The sequence below is a fragment of the Myripristis murdjan genome, chromosome 7 (assembly GCF_902150065.1).
Source record: "Myripristis murdjan chromosome 7, fMyrMur1.1, whole genome shotgun sequence".
NCBI lineage: Eukaryota > Metazoa > Chordata > Actinopteri > Holocentriformes > Holocentridae > Myripristis > Myripristis murdjan.
The window spans coordinates 11839731-11864645 of NC_043986.1; the positions used below are offsets into that span (position 1 = coordinate 11839731).

At 42.7% G+C, this 24915-nt stretch overlaps 2 protein-coding genes across 2 annotated transcripts; both read left to right on the plus strand.

The window, feature by feature from the left end:
• Positions 1-285: 285 nt before the first annotated feature.
• Positions 286-10204, plus strand: LOC115362523 (voltage-dependent L-type calcium channel subunit beta-4-like). Its single transcript, XM_030056480.1, has 14 exons — positions 286-291; positions 1331-1450; positions 1755-1877; positions 2035-2156; positions 2391-2443; positions 3230-3249; positions 3507-3587; positions 4866-4924; positions 5148-5248; positions 5414-5565; positions 6144-6239; positions 6414-6584; positions 6670-6717; positions 6832-10204. The coding sequence occupies exons 1-13, from the start codon at positions 286-288 to the stop codon at positions 6697-6699; spliced, it is 1134 nt and encodes a 377-aa protein (XP_029912340.1). The 3' UTR covers positions 6700-6717; positions 6832-10204.
• A 3390-nt stretch (positions 10205-13594) lies between these two features.
• On the plus strand, positions 13595-23830 carry rnd1b (Rho family GTPase 1b). The gene is made up of 5 exons (XM_030056764.1): positions 13595-13777; positions 14338-14425; positions 20219-20328; positions 20470-20604; positions 21096-23830. Exons 1-5 carry the CDS (start codon positions 13658-13660, stop codon positions 21339-21341), a joined length of 699 nt encoding a protein of 232 aa, XP_029912624.1. The 5' UTR covers positions 13595-13657; the 3' UTR covers positions 21342-23830.
• The last annotated feature ends 1085 nt before the right edge of the window (positions 23831-24915 follow it).

The window sequence follows — 24915 nt, forward strand, 5'->3', positions numbered from 1 at the left end:
GGAAAAAGCAAAGGGAGGGATCGAGTTGGAGAGAGGGAGGGAGCAAAAGAGAGAGGAACAGACAGGTGAAAAAAGGGGGGGGGGGTAGAAGGAGGCTGGCGCTGTTATGGAGCTATATTTGGCCGTCTTATGTGGGTGCGTCTGTCTGGCATGTGAGGAGTTTTCCAACCCCGAACCCGACTGGGACCGGAGCCACCCGGGGATTGGAGGCTGCTGAGGGAGGGAGAGGATCGAGCTAGGGTCTGGCGAGGTGAGCTCTGTGTGTGAGGACTTATCAGGGTGGACATGGACGTAAGTCTAATGAGGGGAGAAGGTTGTGTGTCTGTTTGTATCTGTGTATGTGTGTCTGTGTGTGTGTGTGTGTGTATGTGTGTGTGTGAGGGAGTGAGTGTGCTGGAAAAGAGGTATCCTCAAACTCCTCAGTGTGCCTGTGATGATTAGAGAGCTAATTAAGATGCTCTGATTCTTGCTTTTTTTTATTTTTTTCAAAAGTCTTCTAGTAAGAGCTGGGTGATATATCAGTATTATATCAGTATCGTGATATGAGGATAGATATTGTCTGGGATTTTGGATAAAGTACTGACATGATATGGCAAGGCAAGTGTTGTGTTTTCCTGGCTTTGAAGGCTGCATTACTGTAAAGGGATGCAGTTTCCTAGATGTATTAGTCTGTTGGAGCTGTTCTGGTATTATTATATTATCATTATATCAAGGTATTCACTCAAAGATATCATTATTTGATATTTGATTTTGTCCATATAGCCCAGCCCTCCTTGTTGCACAGTACTGATTCCCTCCAAACCTGTTTCTATTATTGATGTCACCGCACCGTCCACAGTCCAGCTGGTTTTCGCTGAGTATTATTATGTAATATGAATACTGTAGCATGTGTTGTGTTACGGTCGTGTTTCCTGGTCAAAGTCCCAGGACATATCCTGTCATCCACATGAGGCCTCCTGAACAAGGTTTGTCTTGGTTGAGTAAATAAACAGACATGAGGCCCGTGCTGGTACTTAGTGTTGTGGCGGCGCTCAGGCAGCAGCTCACCTGAGAGAAACACTCTGGAAAGCAACAGGAACTGCCAGTGAGACATGAGCCAGATGGGGGGCTTGGTCAATGAAGATGGAGTTGATTTTTTTTTTTTCTTGAGACATGCAAATGCTATTTGCTATGTAGATCAGCATTCAGATTGCAAATATACTTGTCATTCACGGATTAAAGGCAAGTAGCACTAGCTGCTTTAAGGTGGTGATGTTGCTGGGTTTATTTCCTCTCAACCTGGACTATAATTGTTTTTCCTCTCCTCCTCTCCTCCTCCTCTCCTCCTCAGGGTTCAGCCGATTCCTACACTAGTCGACCCTCGGATTCCGACCTGTCCCTGGAGGAGGACCAGGAGGCGTCTCGGCGTGAAGCCGAGCGCCAGGCTCAGCTGCAGCTTGAGAGAGCCAAGGTCAGAGTCCCAGGGTCAAAGGTCATTGCCTGTCCTTTGATTTGCACGCATCATGCCTTATTTTCACTTTACTGCATGCTCTCCCTAACTTCTGAAGAGCACCTTCTGAATAGCTGAGCCATGTTAAAACATCAGGGTCATTTTAACAGACATTAAGTCTTCTTGTCAAGCACACTCATGCTTTAGTGAGATATCTGCAATGTAAAAGCACAATTATAGGTTTTATGGGACGAGGCGTAATCTTTAGGCCTCCGTCTCATGTCTCACTGTTGGATTTTGTTGTTTTTCATTTGTCCTTTGACAGTCTAAGCCAGTAGCGTTTGCAGTGAAAACCAATGTCAGTTACTGCGGGGCCCTTGATGAAGATTGTCCAGTCCAGGGTGCTGCTATCAACTTTGAAACCAAAGACTTTCTGCACATAAAAGAGGTGAGAGGCATGCAGAACATGATCATCACATCACTGTCATCACCACATGATACATACAAACACATAGGAAGAATTCTGGTAAGAAGTGATAGCACTTTGGAGCCTAAATTATGTCCATCTTGCCTGAATGACAATGATGTGTTTCTCTCTTGTGCAGAAATACAACAATGACTGGTGGATCGGACGGCTAGTGAAGGAAGGGGCGGACGTCACTTTCATTCCCAGCCCAGTCAAACTCGAGGCCATGAGGCTAAAACAAGAACAGAAACAAGCAGCGAGGTCAGAGGTCCCACAGCTCTAGCAGATCTCTGAGTCTGCATCTGTCTGTCTCTGTCTCTGTCTCTCTCTCCGTTGTCCTAGTTCAACCAGCTGCCTGTGCGAAACAATCTCACAAAAAGTTTTTGAGATAACTAGTTCCTGTACACATGTTGTTCTGCCTTGGAAGAGCATCCCTGTAAATTGGCCTTGAGGGGATTCTTGCATAATGAACCTTGGCATTGTGTTGCTCCACAGGAAAGCAGGGAATGCTTCATCTGGAGGATGGCGGTCCACCCCACCATCTGCAGGTAAGTGGGATTGGAGGAGTCCTGCTGCTGTGTCCAGCCAGTCCGCCTGCTCTGGGACTGTGTTCACAGGGTCACAAACACAGGAAAAGTTTATTTCTAGACTCAAAACTTTCAGTCTCTATTCATCGACTAAATCTGTTTCATTGAAAGTAGCCAATTTAATATTTGCATGCTCAGATTTATTTGCCTCTTATGGTCATGTGAGCTGACCAGTGATTTGAGATTCTTACATGCACACACTGCAAAAATCTCCATCTTAACAAGTTATTTCCATACTCAGTATTAAAATCTTGTTTTCTCTTTTCTTGAATCAAGTGTCACTTTCTTAATACTACTCAGCTGATATGCATTATTCTGCCTTGTTTCAACATATTTATTGTATTCAACATATTTCTTATTTCATATTTCTATTTATTCCAAGTTGTCAGTATTTATAGTTTATCCTTAAATCCTTAAACAAATGAAACTGGATTGGACACAAGTTGGATTATCTCATACAAATGGCAGTTTTTTTTTTCACTTGTTTGAAGAAAAAACAAAGATTTTAACACTGAATATGTGACTAAGATGGTTATTTCTCACAGTGTGTGAATAAATTCAACCGTCTTGTAAATCTTTTCAGCCTAGTGCAGCATGGCATGTGTACATTCTTTACTAATCATCTCTCAAAGGACCTCAAGGCTCCGATCCTGTCTGCTGAAGCTGTTACTTCATCTAAATGCCACAGTGTACTTCTTAGCTTTACATTTTCTTCTTCCTAAATGTCTGTTCTCTTGTTTTTGAAAGCCAAACAGAAGCAGAAGCAGGTACGTTTGTCACAGTGTCTCTTCCACTGTGCATCCGGCTCATATAGTGTTTTACAGTTTGCACAAAATGTCCAAACATAAAACATTGGCTCTTATTGCTTCACATGGCGCTCCACTCTGATATGCAGTGTGACTGTTCGCTCGTTCCACCATCTGTGTTTATTGTGGGTCACACTAATTCGTGTCAGCTAAACGACTAAAATACACCCGCATGTTTTCCAGCTCTAAAGCCTGTTCTGTGTTTGTGGCCTCCGCAGACCGAACACGTCCCTCCTTATGATGTGGTTCCATCCATGCGGCCGGTGGTGCTGGTCGGCCCGTCGCTGAAAGGCTATGAGGTGAGATTCCCGAGTTGTCATCAGTTCAATCCGGCTGAACTGATTTCTAGTTTTGCCGCGTAACTGGTCTAGTCTGGTCGGATCTGGGATATTTTGGCATCATCTGGTCTGGTTGATCTTTCCTTTTCCGGGCTGGCCTCGTTCGTTCTGGTTTAGTCTGACCTGTTTTTGTCTGGTCTGATCTAAAAGGAAACAGGCTCCTCTGCATTATCCCGTTAGTACTGATACCAAACACCACGTATCAGCCTGATGAAATTACAGCACACGCAACAGAAATCTCTGCCTCACACCGAGAGATGCAGTGTTGTATCTGTGTATAACATATTAGCTACTATTCTATTATTGCATATCTCAGTGACACACATGGGATGAGATGCATAATGATATAATGCAGTTAAACTGGAATCATCTTGGAATTCAAACGGATCTGCAGATGAATATGCAGAAATGCGTGGCGTATAATTGAATCGAGCGTCTCTGTGCTCGAGCGTTTTCTCTCTGCCTCGCTCTCTCTCTCCTCTGTGACTGCGAAGGCTGTGTGCCAAGCCGTTTGTTTTGTGTGTGTGTGAAATATTTATGCATCGCTCTGGTGATGTGCTTTGGGGATGCTCCAGTGGTGTACGTCAGCCTGCCTGCCTCTCTCTCTCTCTCTCTCTCTCTCTCTCTCTCTCCCTCTCTCAGCTTTGTCTTTCTTCCTCTCCCCCTCTCTTCGACTTTGTCTCCCTCCTCTCCTGCGCTCTCTTTTCCTCTGTCTTTCGCTCTTTCTGTAAGACTGTGAGAGAGCAGCACCACTGCTGGCTTTATCCCCTATTCCACAAGCCATCTATTTTTCAGGCCTGTTTGAAAATAGACCGCTTCACCTCTTGCACACTCCAACAGGCACACACACACACACACACACACATTACGCACACACACACTGGCACAGGTCTCTTTCCATGTCATCCTCTGCAGTGCTCATTTCTATTTAAGCCCACTGTCAGATCTAGTCATATCATCGTCTCACAATGAGGGGGAAGAGAGCGCACATCCCACTGTTCCTGGAAGAGTTTCACAAACAGGCTGCTGCCCACTATCACCCTGCAGTTTAATGAAACATCTGCAGTTTTGCTGTGTTTACAATTCTCAAGAAACATATGGAAGAGGGAGAGAAAGAGAAGCAAAGAAAGCTACAGAAGGTCTGCGTGTGTTTTTGCAGTTGTGGTGTATATTTCATATTTCACCAGCGACTCACTCCTAACTTCTCTCCCCTCCTCCTCCCTCCTCACCGTCTCCTAGGTGACAGACATGATGCAGAAAGCCCTGTTTGACTTCTTGAAGCACAGGTTTGATGGCAGGTGGGTACGGCTGCCTGGTTTGTTCTCTCCGCAGCCGCAGCACTGGAGCTCTGTGCTCGTGCTGCAAAGACTTCTGTGCGGCTCCGACTCTGCCTCTCACGTTTCATGGGCAATCGGACACATGATGAAAATATATTTTTAGATGTTAGGAGAGTGCAAGTTCAGCTCATCCTTTGAAATGGAACAGTTTCGGATGTGATGTGATAAGACGCTTCTTCTGTAGGATCTCTATTACGCGCGTGACTGCTGATCTGTCGCTGGCTAAGCGCTCGGTGCTGAACAAGAAGGCCATTATGGAGAGATCCAACACACGCTCCAGTCTGGGTGAGTGACTGTGAACTTGCCTTTGATCTTCCTTCAGCTAAATAAAGATGAATATTTACAGAGAACAGATGCCCCGCCCTTTTTTAATAGCAACTAAACTTAAGTCGGCCATGCTGCTCTGTGTTATTGCTTACATTTCCCTCTGGTTCTGTTCTGTGGCTACAGCTGAGGTCCAGAGTGAGATAGAGAGGATCTTTGAGCTGGCCAAAACTCTGCAGCTGGTCGTCCTGGATGCAGACACCATCAACCACCCGGCGCAGCTTCTCAAAACTTCCCTGGCTCCCATCATTGTCTACGTCAAAGTTTCCTCACCAAAAGTAGAGCACCATCCTCATAATGACCCACATAAACAGTACAGAAAAATAGCCCCAAATCAAAGCAAGGCTTGTTTCCATGCAGGGCGCGCCTCAAAATTTACATATCTTGTTACTGAGTAGAAGTTTTTGCATTTTGACACTGCTCACAGGTCCCATCGCACATGAAATCTACTCCAAACTGAATGAGAGAAGGTGGGATTTTGGGGGAAGGGTATCTTGGCATTTAAAGGAGTATGAAAAGTCACATACCCTTACCCTTAAAACTAAAAAAAAAATAAAGAAGAAAGTCCCACACAGTGCAAAACTTCCAGATCTTATTAAGAAAAGAATTGCAACATGTTGGTCAGGGACCTTCACCAGGCCCACTACCGTCTCCATTTTGTCTATTTTTGGTCCTATGCATCCACAGCAATATAATTCAGGTGTCCATAAGATAAGTTCTTTTGTATAAAACTAAAATAAAAAGGATGGCAAAATTGATAAAGAAAACAAAACAACACTTTTGACAGATCCTTATTATTTTTCTATTGCATGTGTAAGAGTTTTTTTTTTTTCTTTGTCTTTGGCTAATCTGACAGGTTCTTCAGAGGCTGATCAAATCTCGGGGAAAGTCACAGAGCAAACACCTCAATGTCCAGATGATGGCCGGGGACAAGCTGGCTCAGTGTCCACCTGTAGGTCACTCTATCTGCAAACTCACCAGCGCTTACAATGATAAAACCGCAGAAAAACAACTATTTAATTAAGGAAGCAGTTAACTACAATAATCTCTTGTGGAAGTTAAAACTTCATATTTTCCTATGCCTCTTTCCCTCACACTCCTTGCCCTGTCTCGTTTGACTTTTTAGGAGATGTTTGATGTCATCCTGGATGAGAACCAGCTGGAAGATGCGTGTGAACACCTCGCTGAGTACCTGGACATTTACTGGCGTGCTACTCACCTGCCCGGTTCTGCCCCTATCAACCCCTTATTGGACCAAAGCGTGGTCACCCCACCCTCTGCTAACTCCAGCCAACAGGTTAGACAGCTGATGCTGGATATATGAATCTTGGCTTATATCATTAATGACTTCCTTTCTAACTCTTGTGTCCATGTGCTTGCAGTTTTCTGAGACTCAAGAGTTGATAGAATGATCACCACCACAGACATAGGTAGGAAGAAAATTGTATTTCTCATCTCTGTGTCCTGGCTGTTTCCACTTCTTCAAGCTGTATCTATTCATTTTCCTCTTGTTTCCCCATGTAATGTATCCCTGTTCCCTGCAGGAGCAGCCTGTGCTGTCGGCTGGGGTCAGACTAGGAGGTCAAAGTGCACAGGGACCAGGGGGCCACCAGGGGGCAGCAGCAGCCCTCCTCTCTGGATAGCCAGCCACCACCTTGTCTGGCCACACCCTCTCTGGCTGCACCTGGGGTTAAGATGAGGGCAAGAGGAGAGTCTCCTGAGAGAGAAAGAGCAGGAGGTTGGTGAGCAGGAGGAAGAGGAGAGAAAGACGACGAGGACGAGAAAGATGTTACCAGCACCACTACCGACAGAGGACCCCCCCACCTCACTGCTGCCCCCTTGGCGAGAGCTCCCTGCTCCCACCGCCACGCGACTCAGGGCCGCTTTCTACAGCAGCACGCCTTCTGGCAGCAACGTCAGTGTAGCAACGGAGTCACTGACCGACCGCTAGCATGCCACCCTCCCTCACCCGCCATCAAACCTTGACTTTGACCCCAACTTGTTGATTTTAACAGTGGAAACCACCCTCCCCACCTGGCGATGCTGAGCCAGCCCATGTGTGTTCACACACCCAGGAACAGTCATTCCAGACACAGATGGGCTGGCCCAGCCCCCTCATAGACAAATCACACACATGTGAAATCAGTGTATCTTAACCGTAGCATAACCAAGCTATCCTAATACAGTAAATCACACAATACTGATGTGAGTAGCTTTCCATTGTCGGGTTCCTAGACCTTCCCTCTCTGCCCCTCTCTGATAAACCTGGCTTCCCTTTCTGGCTAATAAGAACAGAGGGTGACATATCTTTACAAAACCAATTCTGTATGTCTTCCATCACCGCAATTGTCTGTGAGCTGCCATCCCAGCCCGACCAAATGTTTCCTGAAAGGCACACTTGCTTGTAGCAAAGTCAGCACAATGTCAGTTGTGTTGGGACACCCGAGGGAAGTGATTACCTTTCTCTTCCTTTATTGCTTACCCTCTCTCCTGCTTGTTTTCCTGCAAGCCTTTTTTGAATCTGTTGAATCTGTTTCTGGTTATTGTTTTGTTTTTGTTTTGTTTTGTTTCTTGCTGTATCTATCTCCACTGAATTCATATCTTGGCTGTCAGTATTATCAATCACATATCCATAGGCAGCAGTGATGCAAAACTCATGCATGAAAAGCACAGACTTGCACATCAACAGTTATATGTATCTTTATCATAGCTGTGAATGTATCAATGCTGGTCCACTGGCTTGGAGCCACGAAAGATTATAGTGTTGATTTCGGCACAAATCCACAGATCGAATTGTGGCTTGTTCTCAGACGGTTGGTGGCAAATCCTATAACCTAACTATAATCAAGATGCAACTCAGTATTAACCAAAAATGTATTTCTAGAATAGATATTTTTCATTCCCTAAGACAAAAGACCTCTTTCAACAAATAACACACAAAAGCAATAGAAATCATCCTCTCACATTTTGCCTCAAGTATAATAATAATTAGTTGTAGCGCTGTAGTGCTTTTTTTTCCCTAAAAGAAATTCAATGAAAAATATTTTTCTCTCTCCTACTGGGTAAATATTATCTATCCAACCCTTTTTTTTTTTTTTTTTTTTTTTTTTAATGTTTCTTGATATTGGCTGTTTTTAGTTATTATTCTCTTTGTTCAAAAAGAGAAGGGCAAATAAATCAATTTGTGTGAGATTTGACAAACAAAACCACAAAAAACACCTAATATAGCATAGACTACTACAAGATTTCCCCAAAGCAGTCATGCATATATGCATAACACAAATCACTGGCTCTCATGTTACCCAGGCCTCTGTGGTGACTGAGACGCCTGGTGGTATTAGCACTAAACACCAAACACTGAGGCAAAAATGAAGACAATAACACAATCCAGATAGTCAGGAACACATTAACTATCTCACCTCATGTCATCACCACAACAGCCCCCTACCTCCATGTAATTTACATCCCAAATATTACTGCTGCAGCTTCAACTACACTATCAAGATTTTAAAGTTAACATAGTTTGCCATTCAGGACATCAGAAAGCCTAGTGAATTAGTTTATGATTTACTGGCATAAAAACTGTACAAACAGGCTGGAAGGCTTATAAGTGTATGCAGGGCACCCTCTGGTGGTAGGCTTATGTCATTAGAGGTCTTTTGTCCTCTGGTTATTTCCAACACTTTGCAGGATGTAAAAGCATCAGCATTAATGAGGTGTAAAACAAATTTTGGTAATGTTCAGTATCCATTTGAATGGCATTCTCATGGCTGAAAACATCAAAAAAGCTTTATCCAAACATTGCATAGCAACTGATTGTCTCGTTAATGTTTATTTAATCATCTTTTTGGCCATCATTGCATATCTTACAGTCTTCCCAAACACAAAAAAATGAATGCATAACAATCACGCTGTAAAGCAACCACTGTCATTATCATTAAACAGTGTACATGAACTCAGTTAATATACCACAAATGTAAATAATCTAATGTATGTGCATGACATGACATGTTGTATTCTTCTTTCATCAGAAGGGCTTTTTAGGACCATCCTCACATGAGCTAATCACTGCACTCCTCAGAGTAAATCAGCATATGACTTGCATAACTAATCACATGTATGCATACTCAAGGCTTATTTGTACATAATGTATATTCAAAGGTCAGTTCTTCCTCACTACTGTAACACCAGATTGCACAGAAACAAGAAATACTGACAGAAAGTAGAAAGGGTTTTAGTCACAGTGCACAATTCTCTCTCCAAAGCCTCAGAAAGCATGTGTTTATATGTAATTTTCTCCTCCTTTAGAATGATGCACAGTATTTATTTAGGGCCACCATGAAGATTGCTTCCACTGACACCTGCATTCAGTTCTGAAGGACCGTACTTTAAGGTATATAATTTATACTTGATGAAACACTGAGAGCACAGTACCTGCTCTGGTACAAAAATCAGCTCCTCCTATCTGCAGATATTTCATTTTTCTTGCAGGAAGTTTCTACAAAAAAGTGAGCTCTTTGGACATCCAAAGCACAATTTTCTACAATTATCATTTCCTAATGAGTTGTGTTCCACATGCCTAAATTCTGTATGCAATACAAAGTCTAGCATTGACAGACACTAGCTGAGACTATCAAGATATCTCCTCAGTTATGATGGGGGTATAATTGCACTACTATCATTTATATGTCTGCTTTATAATGCAATAAATGCACTAAATGTTATGCTGTACCCACCTCCAATACTGAATATAGTGTCCAGTCTAATGATGATGTCAAAATTTCCCAAGGTTTCAGAGAAGTCAACAAGTGAAATGATATCCAACCGTATCTGGCGATGATGATGTGTACAGGGTGCATCTGTTGTCAATAGCACATCTGAATGAGGGGGTGAATAAATAAATTAGCATTTTAATAATGTTCTGAGTCGAGTATTTATTTACCTGCAGCAGATCAAAATAATCTGCATGCAATTTAGCCATTCACCAACAGAGGGGAGGAGTGGCATGTCTGCATGATTCCAGCGCTTTGCAACAGCAATCAGTTTTCTCTTGCAGACCATCATTACATGGAGTGCTGCAGAATAATCAGTCTTGAGGTAAAATAGAAACATCATACAATAACAAGCTCTGTTTTACTTCTCTTATGCATCACCAGCACCAGAACTGGCACTACATTACTCTACTTCAAAAGGGATAATGTGATGGCCATGCTGATTTTGACATTAGTGTTTATTTATTTACCAGATTTTCTCAGATCAGCTCTAAATCTTGCTGGTAGACTGATGTCTCCAGGTCTGTATCGGTATCTAATAGCCTAATAGTCTATCATTTTTACGAAGACTGTGTCATTCAATACAACTGGAAAATTAAAAACAGAATAAAACAAACATGGTCTTTTGTTTAAAAAGCCCTTTAGAGTGGCCTATCTGAAAAGCTAGTTTACAGTTCTTACAAAAATGCATATTGGTATCGGTATCAGCACAGATACTGGATATTGGTATCTGATGGTATTGATATCTTTACATTCAGCTTATGCTCTATTTCCATTCATAAACTCATGTGTATCAGCTCTACCAACTATCTCACTAGATCTAATATGTCCTCCAAACATCCTTGTATCCAGTTATTGTCTTTAGTGTATATATTTCGCATATTTAGTCTCTATTGTATATACTTTTAATTTTAATTTTTTTTTTTTTTTTGTTTTTTGTTTTTTTGTTTTTATTGATGATGCTGCTGTAACGTGTGAATTTCCCAGTCTGGGATCAATAAAGTATACCTATCTATCTATCTATCTATCTATCTATCTATTTCACATAAAGATTAAACTGGTGTTTCCTAAGTGAAAACAGAATATCACGTGTGAAATAGGTCGAAGTGTTGGTTGGGTTACAACACCATCTGCCAAGTTTCCAAAATCTGCTTCTTAAACACTTTTTTTTTTTTTTTTTTTTTTAAATCCTGCTGTGAAAGCAGTAGAGACACAGCTTTTGTCTTTTTCCTGAACTCTCTTGTCGTCTGGCATCAGTCTCTCACTCTGTTGATGTTAATTACCGACATTGTACCCAAATATGTCAGGGTGTCAAGGGTTAAGGTGTCAATGCACTGTCCTGGCAGTCAGTGGTCAACCACCCCCGATTTTCTCCCCATCCACCTCCCCCTCTAAGCGCCCACCCTCCCCACCCCCCTTTTATCAGCCATATTGGAAGGTGTCACTTTATGCCTGCTGATTATTCACAGCCACCTGTCCCTCTCTGTCCCATAAGAGCAGCAAAAGAGCACTGCAGCAGTTTCACAGGCACCTATCCATGCGCCCTGCTTTATTATGAAGGGTTAGATAAAGTTCAGCTATCAATGCACCAACTTTTCCGGTCTCTTTCTATCTTCTTTATAACAGTATTACTGTTGGCAGGGAGGTTATAGTACGATGTCTACTTGGGTGACTGTTGTAAGATCCAACCCTACCAGACCCCCTTGTTTAGCCACTGAGAAGCTTTCTGCAACTGAGGAGGAAATCTTTCAGTTGATGGAAACTGAATGCTACCAACATAACCAGAAGGAAATGCATTTTCCCCTCCACGTTGCGCTTTGTTTTGTGTTTGTCTTTTTGTTTCTCTCAGCAGGCAGAGAAAACCCTCACAGTCAGAGCAGTGTAAGATGAAAACAAGGCATATTGGGCAGTAAAACATACAGATCTCAGCATGGGGGCTGGAAGGATCTGGTCTGTTTGTGGACGAAGGCTAACTGCTTTGACCCACCGGGGCAAAAGTAAATTAGCCAGTAAGATGCAGGGAAGATGTTTAATTTTTGCTTTTGTCTTTTAATTGTCTATCCATTCTGAGACACACACTTTCCATGCAGCAATCATGTACAGGGTGAAAGTCAGACTGTGTCTACAGGGGTTAGACCTTTACCAATGAGAGGCAGGACCTCTGACTTGACCCTGTGGGCAGCCGCGAGCTGGTCACCTATCAGGGGGCCTGACACCACCCCACTGCATGTCAACACAGACAGCATGTCAGAGCTACCCTGAGCACCAACACTGACACAGACCAAATTGCTCTTTCATCATCAGCTGTTCATTCACATATGATCCATTTTTTTCCAGTCTTGTCTTTCATATCAGCGGTTATGAAAGGCTGAGCAGGCAGTTGTGACTAAAAGATATCAAGCGCTTTGGGTTGTAAGATCTGAGCGCAAATAGATCCCCTGTGTGAATTTAAGCATGATTGGTCAATACACAACCACCGACAGAGAACAGAGCTTCAATGCTAATATGTCTCATTTCAGAGCCACCGGCGAGTGAACAGATCAAACTAAATTCCTATCAAACGTTATCTTTGTGAGCTCGACATGAGGGCTGCATTTAACCTTGTGAATCCAAATCAAACGTTTTCAGCCCAGTTGTGGAAGGATATTGGATACTTTTCCTAGAGAAAGAGCTGAGTTGTTTGGATGATATTGACTTGACCCTGAAGTGCAGATTAAAGCAAACTAATTAGTCCACAGTGGAGGGGGGCTATCAGTTCCATTGTCCTCAGCTCTGGCATGCTATTGATCTGGGGAGCTCAGTCAATCTAATCAATTAATTTGCAGCAGGCCAAGCAACGACTGGAAGTGTCCACAGGTGACAAAACACAAGTGTAAACTGACTGAATAGGCTGACACTAATATATTAATATTAGCTGCTTATTGTATTTCATAGGTTGACTGATGAAATGATTTTGAAATTATTAGTTCACCATTATGAGTTTGTTAGTTTACAGGATAACATAAATAAAATCAAATTAAATCACACTTTATTTATAGAGCACCTTATGTGCAAAATTGCAATTAAGGTGCTTAACAATACAATGAAAGTACAATACAAAGGTGGATAAGTAAATAAATACAGTGCATTAAGAGAATGCAAGGCCAAAAAAGTTTTTATTATTATTATTATTTCTTTTTAAGTACAAATGTTATCTATGTGTATTATACTAATACTTCTTTATTTAAGTGTTTCTCTATGTTCTCGTGAGTCATCGTGGAAAAAAATCCCTCAACAAAATTCCCAAAAAGTCCGCAGTTGGTGTCTGATGAAGGGCAAAATAACAAAGTGAGTAGTGTTTGCTGTCCGGGAACAGCAGCGTGCGCGCCGTGGTGATGTGAGGAACGGAGCGCGCCCATTGGCTGCTGCGGGCCGCTATAAAGAGCCGCAGTGGCAAATTCAATCAGATCAACTGCGGGCATCCTCGGAGAGCTGGACGCTGGGACGCTTGATCATACTGGGACGTCTGGGGGGGGAGTTCAGTTGCTTTTTTTTTTTTTTTTTTTTACTTTTTTTTTTTTTTTTTTTTTTGGCAAAGCATCGGGCCATCATTAACGTCATGAAGGAAAGGAGAAATACACAGCCGCTGGTGGTGAGATGTAAACTGGTTCTTGTGGGAGATGTTCAATGCGGAAAAACGGCGATGTTGCAAGTCCTGGCAAAGGACTGTTATCCAGAGGTATGCGACTCTTATTCTCATGTTGTTGGAAACTATGAAAAAAAATAATAAGATGCACTCTACAGATCACTCTTCACTGCTGTCGACTAAGAGGCAGTTAGTTCGTTTACTGATGGATTAATCTGCTGTTTTGGCGAGGAAAAGAACAGAGTCTCTGTTGCAGACTGGCAGATTTCTTGCGCATTTCCCAGGATTTCATCCTCTCGGTTTATCCAATGCTCATTTATCTTGTATACTTTTCATCACATGCATAACACACTAAAGATATTTATTCTATTCCCTATGCATCTAATAAGGAGCTAATATCATTGAGGGCTGCATTTAATATTTCCAGATGACTGAAGTGCTTGAAGTGATTGATGATTGAACTGAAATCCAATTACTGAACCTCCTAATTAAATCACATATTATTTGGTTTACTTTGCATTGCAAAATCAAATCCTACGGGAGTGGATGCCATGTTTTCATGTTACTGTAATTAGCGAGGTGCATTCTATTACCTGTAGCTGACTGACTGACACCTCACCACTAATGACACCGTGTTGCTAATTGCTCCCCAGACCTACGTGCCCACGGTATTTGAAAACTACACAGCCTGTCTGGAGCTGGAGGAGCAGCGTGTGGAGCTCAGTCTGTGGGACACCTCAGGTAACTCATCTCCTATCCTCCATCTGGCCTATCACGGCCTGCCAGCCTGCCTGCAGCACTGTAGTAGACTGGAATATTAAGCTATGCACTTTGAACAAGTTGCAAGGTGGGATCAGCCTCCACTTCAATCTTGTATGTTTGAAGTTGTTCCTGCATTGGTTTCAAGATTCGTTCTCTGTTTCTCGTGATCCTGTGCATCTGAAAGGGGAAAAAAACACAAGAGTTATCATGCAAATGTATGCAGATGTGTTCAACCACACAGAGCCTTATCAGCAGGCCTGCTGTTGCTCCTTGCCTTCTTTGTTTAGCCTGTATTCAATTCCAGGGCTGAGATTGTTTGTCATTGATGCAGTGGCACACAAAATGTGCACTTGTTGAACCATGGAGCTTCCAAGCGACACAAACACAGATTTGATAATCATTTTTATATTGCCACATTTCATGTTACTTTACACTGTTGGCAATGGATGCTGCTGTTGATTTTTCCCATGTGTCAGGATTGTCAGATCTGAAAAAATACATCCACTACATTCTTGCATCCAATATGTTTCTGTGAAAACTAGGCAGAGAGACAGAAACTGACACTGTCTCGGCTTTTTATCATTGCTGAATTTGTGCATCATTTGCCTCATTGGCTCATCTAGACTAAGCGTGAAAAAGAGGGTCAATGTGTCAGGGTGGATCTCCGCGGGGTTCTGCTGCTTAGCGTGTTGACCTGGATACTGTGAACCTGGCTCTGCAGCACCTGTTTGATTCTCTTCATGCTCACTGCACAATGTGATCCCCATGTAGCCCACATCCATTTCCATCCGCAGTTGTGGGCCGTGCTGGCTGGATATGTGTCAGCCGCCTCAGTAGGTCATCGTGGCTGAGCAAGTTGGCGTGAACGTGAGTGTGTGTGTGTATTTGTGCATATGTGTGGGGGTGTTTATATCTGTGTGTGTGCGGCTGCCTTGTACAGTAACAAATCCTTTATGTAACAGCCCTACTTGTATGAGATGTTGCTGTGTTTACTGTGTTTTCATGTTTATTTTCCCCATTATGAGAAAGTGGCAACATAAAAATCGTGAGTGTAATTCCCTCACCAGACCAAATCCTGCTTTTTAATCCCAGACTGTGAACTTTTGGTCTGGCCAGTGTGCGTAGGCTTGGTGCCGGGGGATGATGATGGGGCGCAGAGAGACATCCAGTGTTGCAGGAGGGTTTCTGGAGCAGACAGACAGGAGGCAGCTCAGAAATGGTGGTGACCTGCATTCCCCTCCATATGCTGCCCCAGGTCACCCTCTCAAACAGCATGATGCAGGGGATTAAGACTCAGAATGAGACTACAGGACTATTCTGATTGACTTAATGAGTTTTACATACTTATTTCTTTCTTTTTCTTTCTTTCTTTCTTTCTTTCTTTCTTTCTTTCTTTCTTTTCCTGTCTGTCTTTCTTTCATTCTCTCCTTCTGTATTTTACACTTCATTGTTTTCATTGCCCCCCTCCCTTTGCTACTTTCTTGTTAGACCAACAGTGGAGACTTGGCATCACACCCCTCCCCCCTTCCCCAGCACCCAAACACACACAATCTGTTTTTGGAGATGACTAGCATATCTCATGTCAGTGTCCTGGTGATGAATGGCAGGCGGCGGGAGCTCGCTGGCGGTCACACTGTACACTTTCTTCTTCCTCTTACTGTAATCTGCTCTAATTGCATGGCGTTGTGCCGCCACAGCCCCGCCATGCTGAGCGGGTCTCCTCATTATCCCGGCTCCCCCTCATTGATTAGAAGGACCTCATCACCAGCTTCCCGTGGCAGGCAGCTCCTTCTCACAGGCCCACCTTGGATTTACAGACCAAAATCAATCTACTGGCTTTAATCAGCCCAGCCCAATCAGACATTCAGGGAGAGCGAGAGAGGGAGGAGGAGGAGGGTGGGAGCTAACACTGTCCAGTGGTCATAACTCATGAATAGTGAATAATGAATCTCATTACATTGTTAGGGAATTATTTATTCCAGGTTGAATGGTCTTGCTGATACAAGCCTTTGTGTTTGAGGGTATATATCTAATGACCACTCGTATGATATATAAAGGAGATCGATTTGGAATGAACCCAATAGCCAATTAGGCTGATGAAAAAGAGCTGGTTTGGTTGTAAGACAGAGGCATTGTGAAAACACGGCAATCATGTTAATGGCCATATATTAGAAATTTCTAATGGCCAGTCAGGTATTATAAGAGTTTTATCATTCATGTTAGGTTTAGTTTTACAAGATTTTATCCTTACGGTTCAGACTATTCTCTGACGTAGAATAAAGGGTGGATTGTTGTTTGTAAGCAGAAACAGCCTGAGTGGATGAATGTTCATCCAGCAATGCAGCAATAGTGTCATCCTCACTCCCTGGTCAAGAAAAGATAGCAGATGAACAGATTTTGCACAGTTCATATTGATGGAGGGTACATTCACCACTTTATTTCTTTGTCATTGCAACATTTCAATTCCGACCATGACTCTGTGATGGATTTAGTGGATTACTTATAGAATAGTGATCATATGCTAATTTTAATGCACATTGAGCCTTTGATTTAAATTTTTTAAAAAATCTGTTATTAGAGTAGAATTAAGAATTCATAATCCCATCAACTTGTTTGCGTTCACAGTGTCAAGTTACAAAGTAAAGCTTATTAACGGTTCAGACATGGTGATGCTCAGGAACAAAGAAACATCCTCTCTTTCCCCACGGGGGCTTCAGATTTGATTCTGACTGGGGCATGTGAAGCAAGGGAACAACTGTCTGATGCAACGGGGTGTGTGTGTGTGTGTGTGTGTTTTTTTGGCTCGGCTGTGAGCTCCACAGTTAGCAACCGCAGCAACACTACAGCTCCCCAGCCCCTTGGGTGGGTGGAGGGGCAGCGCTCTTTTCATCCCCAAATCTGTGAGTCATCCCATCACTGGATCATTAATCTGTCTGACCTCTGCGTTCTCACTGTAGGAGAGGAGCGCGCTAATGATGAAGACGAGCCATGTCACTCAGTTGATTTAGCACACATTTGCACAAATACACGCATTCAGTCATGCACACACGTACGCACCCAAAAGCAGATTCTCCCCTCCCCCACCTGTATGCTCCAACACAAGGCCTGTCGTCCCGGCCTTTGAAGCCTACTTCTTCGCTGGCCCAATTTCCACCTCGACTTTTTGCTCTGGGCATCGCATCGTCAAGATGGATGGAGTTGAGTTCAGCTGCAGGAACATGGTTATACACTTTTCCCCCCCTTCCATTCCCCAGTTAGTCGGCCTCACTGTCCATGTTTCATGCCTCAGAAAATCTCCATCTGTTGTACAGGCGTGTTGTTGAGAATGAGGAAGAAAGGAAACATTTGGGCCATGGTTAGGAGCTGTGCATTGATCTGCCCATCCATTCCCCCACCAATCCATTCTCTGAGTTGTTGCAGCAGCATTTATAGCAGAGAGGGAGGAACAGGGGGAGAGAGAGAGAGAGAGAGAGACAGGACTGGTCCTCTATGTTATCAGACTGCAGGGGGTGAAGGATTAATGGCATAGGAGGGCTCTTTGTGATCTGCCTCAGTGGGATACACTCCTGCTTTCTCTCCTCTCTTCCTCTTGGCTTTTCTTGCCACAATAGAAACAGCTATTTCTTCCAGGATTAGAAACTGGGTCCTGGAGTGTGGGATGAGTGCAGCCAACACTGCCACTGGACCCACACAGCTCACCTATGTGGTTCAAATTCTAATACGGACACTTTGATATCATTTTATACATATATATATATCTTTTAGGAGCAGTGGAGATACATGAATCATATATCCATTGTTCCAAGTAAAAGATCAGGTTTCTAGATAGGGTTGAGTGCACACATATATGTGAAAAAAGTCCCAGACTCCCTCCCTTCTTGGCAGGGTGACTAATTTGTCAGCTTTAATTGAAATGGCTCTTTGGGCCCCTGTGCAGCTCTCCATTGATTGCTACATTTAGATCAGTGGCCATTTAATGCAGAATCACACCCAGGTTCCCGGCTGTGTGATGACCCCGTGTGGGAGAGACAGATGCAGATCGCTCTTAATCTTCACTTGGATCCAAGTAACGTAGATGCGTCAGAGTCGAGACACACACAGACTCTGCAAATCATCCCAGTAGTGTTAAAAGCTCTGATTTTCATGCATTAATCCTCAAGAAAAACAAAGCTGTTTCATAAGTGAGCGTCCTCTCCTCCAGTTGAAGGTGTAAATGGTGATAAGGCAGTAACAATTTGCATTCTAAGGGTGTTGAAGTCTGTCCTTTGTACACGAATACAATTGCAGTAGATCATTTACCTTAATCAGACTGTTTGTTGATTATTTCCCATTTAGTGGTACAACAAAAACGACTTTTTTCCAAAGGCGCAGAAAAACAGTTGTAATGCAACAAGCGTGTCCTTTGTTCCTTCACAGCACTGTTTACTTTCTTGTGGACATTGAGCCCAAAGGAATTTCAGCACAGCTTGTCATTATTCCACTCACGGCTGCCGGCAGCTGGCAAATTCAGTTTTGCCCTTTGATAATGTGGAAAATCATTAAGTATTTATGAAACTGATCTATATGCACACATCCATGTTGTGGGCACTTTTTTTTTGCAGTGGCTGTTATATGTTTTTAATGATGCATTGTTTTCTACATTGTAAATCAATTAGGCAGGTTATGTAATATCTAATGAGCGATAACAGAGTGTGCTTTTGTTATCTCTAACCGTAAGGGGGAACACTGAATCCCCATTGAGATTCACATGCAACCTAAGTAAACATGTTAATCCCATTGAGCTGCTCCTCTCCTCTCATCTGATCTGAGATGGGGTTCACCTCTGGCTGGTGCCAGATTTAAATAGTGTGTAGGAAAGATGCAGTGTGTGTGTGTGTGTGTGTGTGTGTGTGTATGTGTTGGTGTCAGTGCATGTGCATGTGATTATGGGTGTCTATGGTCCCCAACTCTGTGACAGAACAGAGGAATGTCCCCGGCAGTAGGTGGGTGGGCAGTTTGCAGTGTAAAATGATTGATTGGCAGTTAAGGCGAGCCTTTATGGAGAGGTGGGAGGAATGCTTGATGTAGATGGTGGATTCCAAGGCTGTTGCTGTGGTAACAGAGGGACTGGAGGTATTGCGCGCCGAGCGGAGGATTTTGGGGGGGTGGGTGGCTTACTTAAGGATTCTGAGCATGAGTGGGAGCGTCTGCCTGCCCCTAGCCCCACTGTTCCACTTGCGTAATCTACTGCTAGAGAAGATCAATGAGGATTTAGTGCTCGATTGTCATCTTCTCTCCCTCTGAAATGCCAATAGAGGATATAGGAGCAGGGAAAGGAGCAGTTTCAGGGATAGCAAAGTGAAGCTCAGCATGAGAAGTGATGCCTATCGCACATAATCCCTGCCGCTGTATTGTCCTGCTCTCCCTCTGCCGCTCTGCTGCCTTCCTTGCTGTGCCCAATGACATGCTGTTACAGAAATCAGTTATGGAGAAAGTCCCTGCTCAAAATTAATTAAGCAAATCATGGGACTCTTACAGTTCTTCAGCATAGGACACAAATGAGACCCTATTTGACCCAGGAGCATGAAAACACACCCTGAGCAACCAGAAATGCACCTGCAGGGCACTGTAGGTCTCCACTCTGAGTTTAAAAAACAGCAAATTGAACTAATCAGATGCACATGAACCTGTTTCAGTGGTTTCACAGCTTGGTTATCTTGTATGCTTTCCCCTGTTTCATCTTTGTTTTGCCTCCTGTCCACATTATTAATTCTCTCTCATCTTCCCTCTAAGGTTCTCCTTACTACGATAACGTGAGGCCCCTGTGCTACAGTGACTCAGATGCAGTTCTGTTGTGTTTTGACATAAGCCGCCCAGACACTGTGGACAGCGGCCTGAAGAAGGTAATGGCTTCAGTTCTCCGCTCTATTCAGTAATTTTAACTCTTTCAACACAGTTTGGACACAATAAAGTTGGTTTTATAGCGGAGACTAAACATGTTGGCTAAATAAATCCACTGAAGGGAATGTTGTCTGTGACTGCAGTGGAAGACTGAGATCCTGGACTTCTGTCCCAGCACGCGCATCCTGCTCATTGGCTGTAAGACCGACCTGCGCACAGATGTGTGCACGCTGATGGAGCTGTCCAATCAGAAACAGACGCCCATCACCCACGAGCAGGTGAGAGAAAGGAAATGACAGGTGTCTATGAATACAATTAAAGATGTGTCGGATTAAAGAAACATATGGCACAAACACAGCGAAACAGTATGGTGCAGTAGAGGGTTAGACATCAGCTTTTTTCTGAGGACATTTTGCATATTTGATCTGATTTAAATTATGAATTATGAAAGAAATACATTTGTATTGCATATTTAAAAAAAAAAAAAAAAAAAAAAACTCAATTCTGTACCACTTTTTGTGTATGAGGAGTTAAGAGGAGTTAAGAAACATTGACTTAACTATTACCAACTAGAGCTGACAGTTACAGTGTGCCTCATCATATATATATATATTTTTACATTTCTCAGCTTATTTATGAACTATGTAGTGCATTTTTGCCTGGAGCCCTTGGGTTAAAATTTGATTAGCAGTGCTACTGTCAGTCAGAAACGATAACAGGATGTTTGAATGAATTCCACATCATGTCATCCTTTCCCACGCTGTGACAGGGTTCTGCTATGGCCAAGCAGCTGGGTGCAGAAGCGTACTTGGAGTGCTCAGCGTTCACCTCTGAGAAGAGCATCCACAGTGTTTTCCGTACCGCTGCGTTGGCCTGCATTAACAAGCTGCAGCCTCTCCCGAAGCCCAGCCCCACCCGCCGTCTCTCCAAAAGACTCCTCCACCTGCCCAGCAAGTCAGATTTGCTCTCTTCCACCTTCAAGAAGGAGAAGGCCAAGAGCTGCTCGGTCATGTGAGTGGAGACCTCTTGGGTTACAGTCCTCACATGCGACTCCCAGCCCCCCGCCTCTTTGGTCTCGGGGAAGGGGGGGTGGGCACGATGGCTTTATCAGAGAAGGGCTCCCTGCTGAATCCTTCCCTCACCCCCCCGGAAACCAAACACCCCTCAGAAGAGGTGGACACCTCACTGTCCACTTGCTCCTGAACTTTTCAGCGCACATCCATCTTTTTCACTACTGTTTATCTTGCTTTTGAACAAACAATATCAATCAAGGTTTGATCATCAAGCTGTCATTTTTTTAATCACCCGTAAACAGTATGCAACTACAATGGTGTAACATCCACCCAATTTACTATTTCTAGGCACATGTTGATTTTGTCCAAATTGGAAATGTGCTACGTGTGATGTTTAATCTTGTGATGTAAATGCCTCTCAGACGATTCAATGGATATTTTTCTAAATACAAAAATAAATCTAGCATGAAACTACCAGGCATTAGCAAAATCCTGTAGGTCCCTCTTAGTAAGATCTGTGAGGTGCGAAATAGCCTATCGCTGGTGTTCCCATTTAGGCCTGTGAGGGCACAGAGGTGTGGAGGGAGTAGTGGGACAAACCACAGTGAGAGCTATTACATAGAGAGCTATTCCTTGTCTCAGTGTATCAGTGGTGATGAGAACAGGGATACGGGCATAAGTGCTGTTAGCGTGGGCTGCTGTGCAGACAGCAGTCTAGACTGTGTCAACCTGGATGGATGGTTGATGCAAAGTTGTGTAGCTCTGGACAGCCCTGCTCCATAGCCTCTCAGGGGAGAGGATGGAGAGATGGAGGAGGCTGATGAGGTTCTGTATTTACAAAATGAAAAATTAGGACATGCGAAGAAAATAACAATAAAGTAAAGGGAGTTTCAGTGGGGCTTCCAGTGTAGCTGGTGTCACAGCCGGACCCTGTTTTAACATAATGCTTTGAGGAAGAGACGGATGAGAAAAGCTGCTTTTGTTGTGACCGGGAGCATGTTCACAAACGGTTCGATACCGAGCTGTCGAGTGCTGAGTATGAAGGTTTGGCTGGTTTCTGATGCCAGTCAAAGTTTCATGAGGCGTACTCAAAGGACTCCTGTAAGCATGGATTATGCCTCAGTGCTGGGCCGATCACAAATGGGAAAATCTGGTTTCCGGTTTCAAATATTCCTCAGAAAAGAGTTGTAGCATTGCATTGTTGACACTTTTTCAGCAATGCTCAAGTGGTATGCAGTTTTGAAAATTGCCTTTCTTATCATGTTCCCAAAACTCATTCAGTTATTATTACTATTATTCTTACTGTTATTATCATTATTATTATTATTAATGACAAATGTGCTTGTGGATTTTTCTTGTTTTCAACAATCCAATGTAGCACTCCCAACCTCTGACTCTACTCTTCCAAAACAAAAAAGTTTTTGTGTTGTACACTCTTGTTATTACGTAATCTATTGACCTCCAATAAGCAGCACTTAGGTTACAACAAATATGGAGGAAAATTTGACCCTTCTCTGAGCTTAAATCTTTGGCTTCATGGTTATGTGTGTGTACAGCATTGGTCTCTATGCTTCTAACCATAAAGCAATAATGATTTAAGTGCTTGTGATGCAAAGTAACCTGTGTGGCAATAAAAACGCAGCTTTGTGATTAATGTCATGCTCTAGCGCTCCATGGACATCCATGCTATGGCAAATGAACTGAAACCATCTCCGCTGTACAAAGAAGCTGCCGATCTGTGTTTGCCCCTCCTCCTCCCCGTCAGTAGCCACCGGTATGTAGAATAATCAATGACAATGTCGTGCTATGAAATAGATCAGAGTCTGTGGATAAGGGTGAACAATGCAGTTTGATTTAAAGACGCTAGACTTTGCTATCAATTTTACATAATTTAAAAAAAAAATGTTGAAGCATTAAAACTTCGATAAATTCATCTAAATCACTTGAACTGAGCGGACAGTGCAGTATATGCTTTTCACATTGGGAATCTACTTGGAAACCTCCAAAAGTCCAACAATTGTCTTGTAAAAAGGGCTAGAGTGAGGAGGAAAAAAAAGGAAATCATGCGGGACTACGTAGAACAAGTAGTCAAATTGCACAGGCTGGCCCTGTCCAAAGAAAGCTATTTTTCCATTACTCGTTTCTCGGTTGACTTGTGATTTTTCTTTGGTATTTAAAAGCTTGACATGAGTCTCAGTGTTGTTTTAGGTGTATCTCCCTCAGATGGTCGTAGTGTCTTTGTGGAGCTGTGGACTGCCCCCAGTAGTCGGAGGAACTTAAGTGCTGATTTGCACAAAGGCTTCCAGTTCATGGTCACACACCAAATTCCTCAGCATTGCCTAGCAACAATTCAGCGTAGGAAACAGCGGCTGGCTCTTGGGTTGGTTGTGCGGTTAGAGAGGGCTGGCTCACAAGCAGACATACCCACTTCCATTATGGCTTCAGTTATGCCTTTATTGCCAAGCTTGTTAAGGAAAAAAAAAAAAAAAAAAAAAAAAAAAAAAAACGAGTCTTATCATTTTTCTTTGGGTTCGGGTGCTCATAGCGGGCCTTTTGAAGAAGGGAACGAGGCGGCTCATGGGCCATGTCAGTCAATATGCAGCCTTTGTGTTGTAGTCAGTGTGTGGTACAATGGTGCAGTCAAACTCCTAAGCATGTCCTATTAAAGTTGTATGATTGTACATACTGTCTGTTGTTTTATAATCTTTGTAAGACATCTTTAAGAATGTCACATGAAAAATGTTGTTGTTGATGTGAATATTTATTTGGTAGCTATTTTTGCCTCTGTTTTTTATTTTTGGTTTTGGTTGACATGTACTTTTGTTTGAAATATATTTTGAACATTTGACTTTTCTCGCTCTCTCTCTCTCTCAGACTCTTTTTTCTTTTTTTTTTTTTTTTTTTTTTTTTTGCAGTGTTAAATAAAGCTTGCCCTATTAGGCACCCTTGATTTGTTGTTGTCTTTTAATTTAAACTTTCAGCAGCCTCCATCCTCTTTGTTGGCTCTTAGTTTTACAAATTAGCAAATGGATCAAAATGTATTCAAGAATTTATTCAAGAACTCAAACATTTACCCAAAAATAAAAATTAAATAGCTACTGGTGAGAAGAAATGTATCTCTTACAATATTTATATTTAGTATTTTCAAAACTAATATTCATGTGCAAATATATTCTATAAATTATATGTACTAACTGGTGCTTCTGTTTTTATAGGATATGATATTTGATCAGGCAAAACATTTTTTTTTTTATCACTAGTTTAATTCTTTGGCAATTCTCAAGAAATGTGCATGAACAATATGTGCCATTTGTCCCATCACTCTCATTTACTTTTTTTTTCTTCCAGACTTACCTTCACTTTCATTGAGCAGTCACCTGTCTTGGGTTTTTCGAGACGCTTTAAATAGGCTTAGGGAAAATTACACATATATTTCTTGTAAAATATGAAATTAAACCCATATTCTTAACACTCTCCAGACATTGTACTGTTCACGGAGTTGTAATGTGTTTTCACTCTGAAGATAAAGATCAAAGTGCCATGATCAAAGTGAGCATATGTCTCCAATAGTGTGTC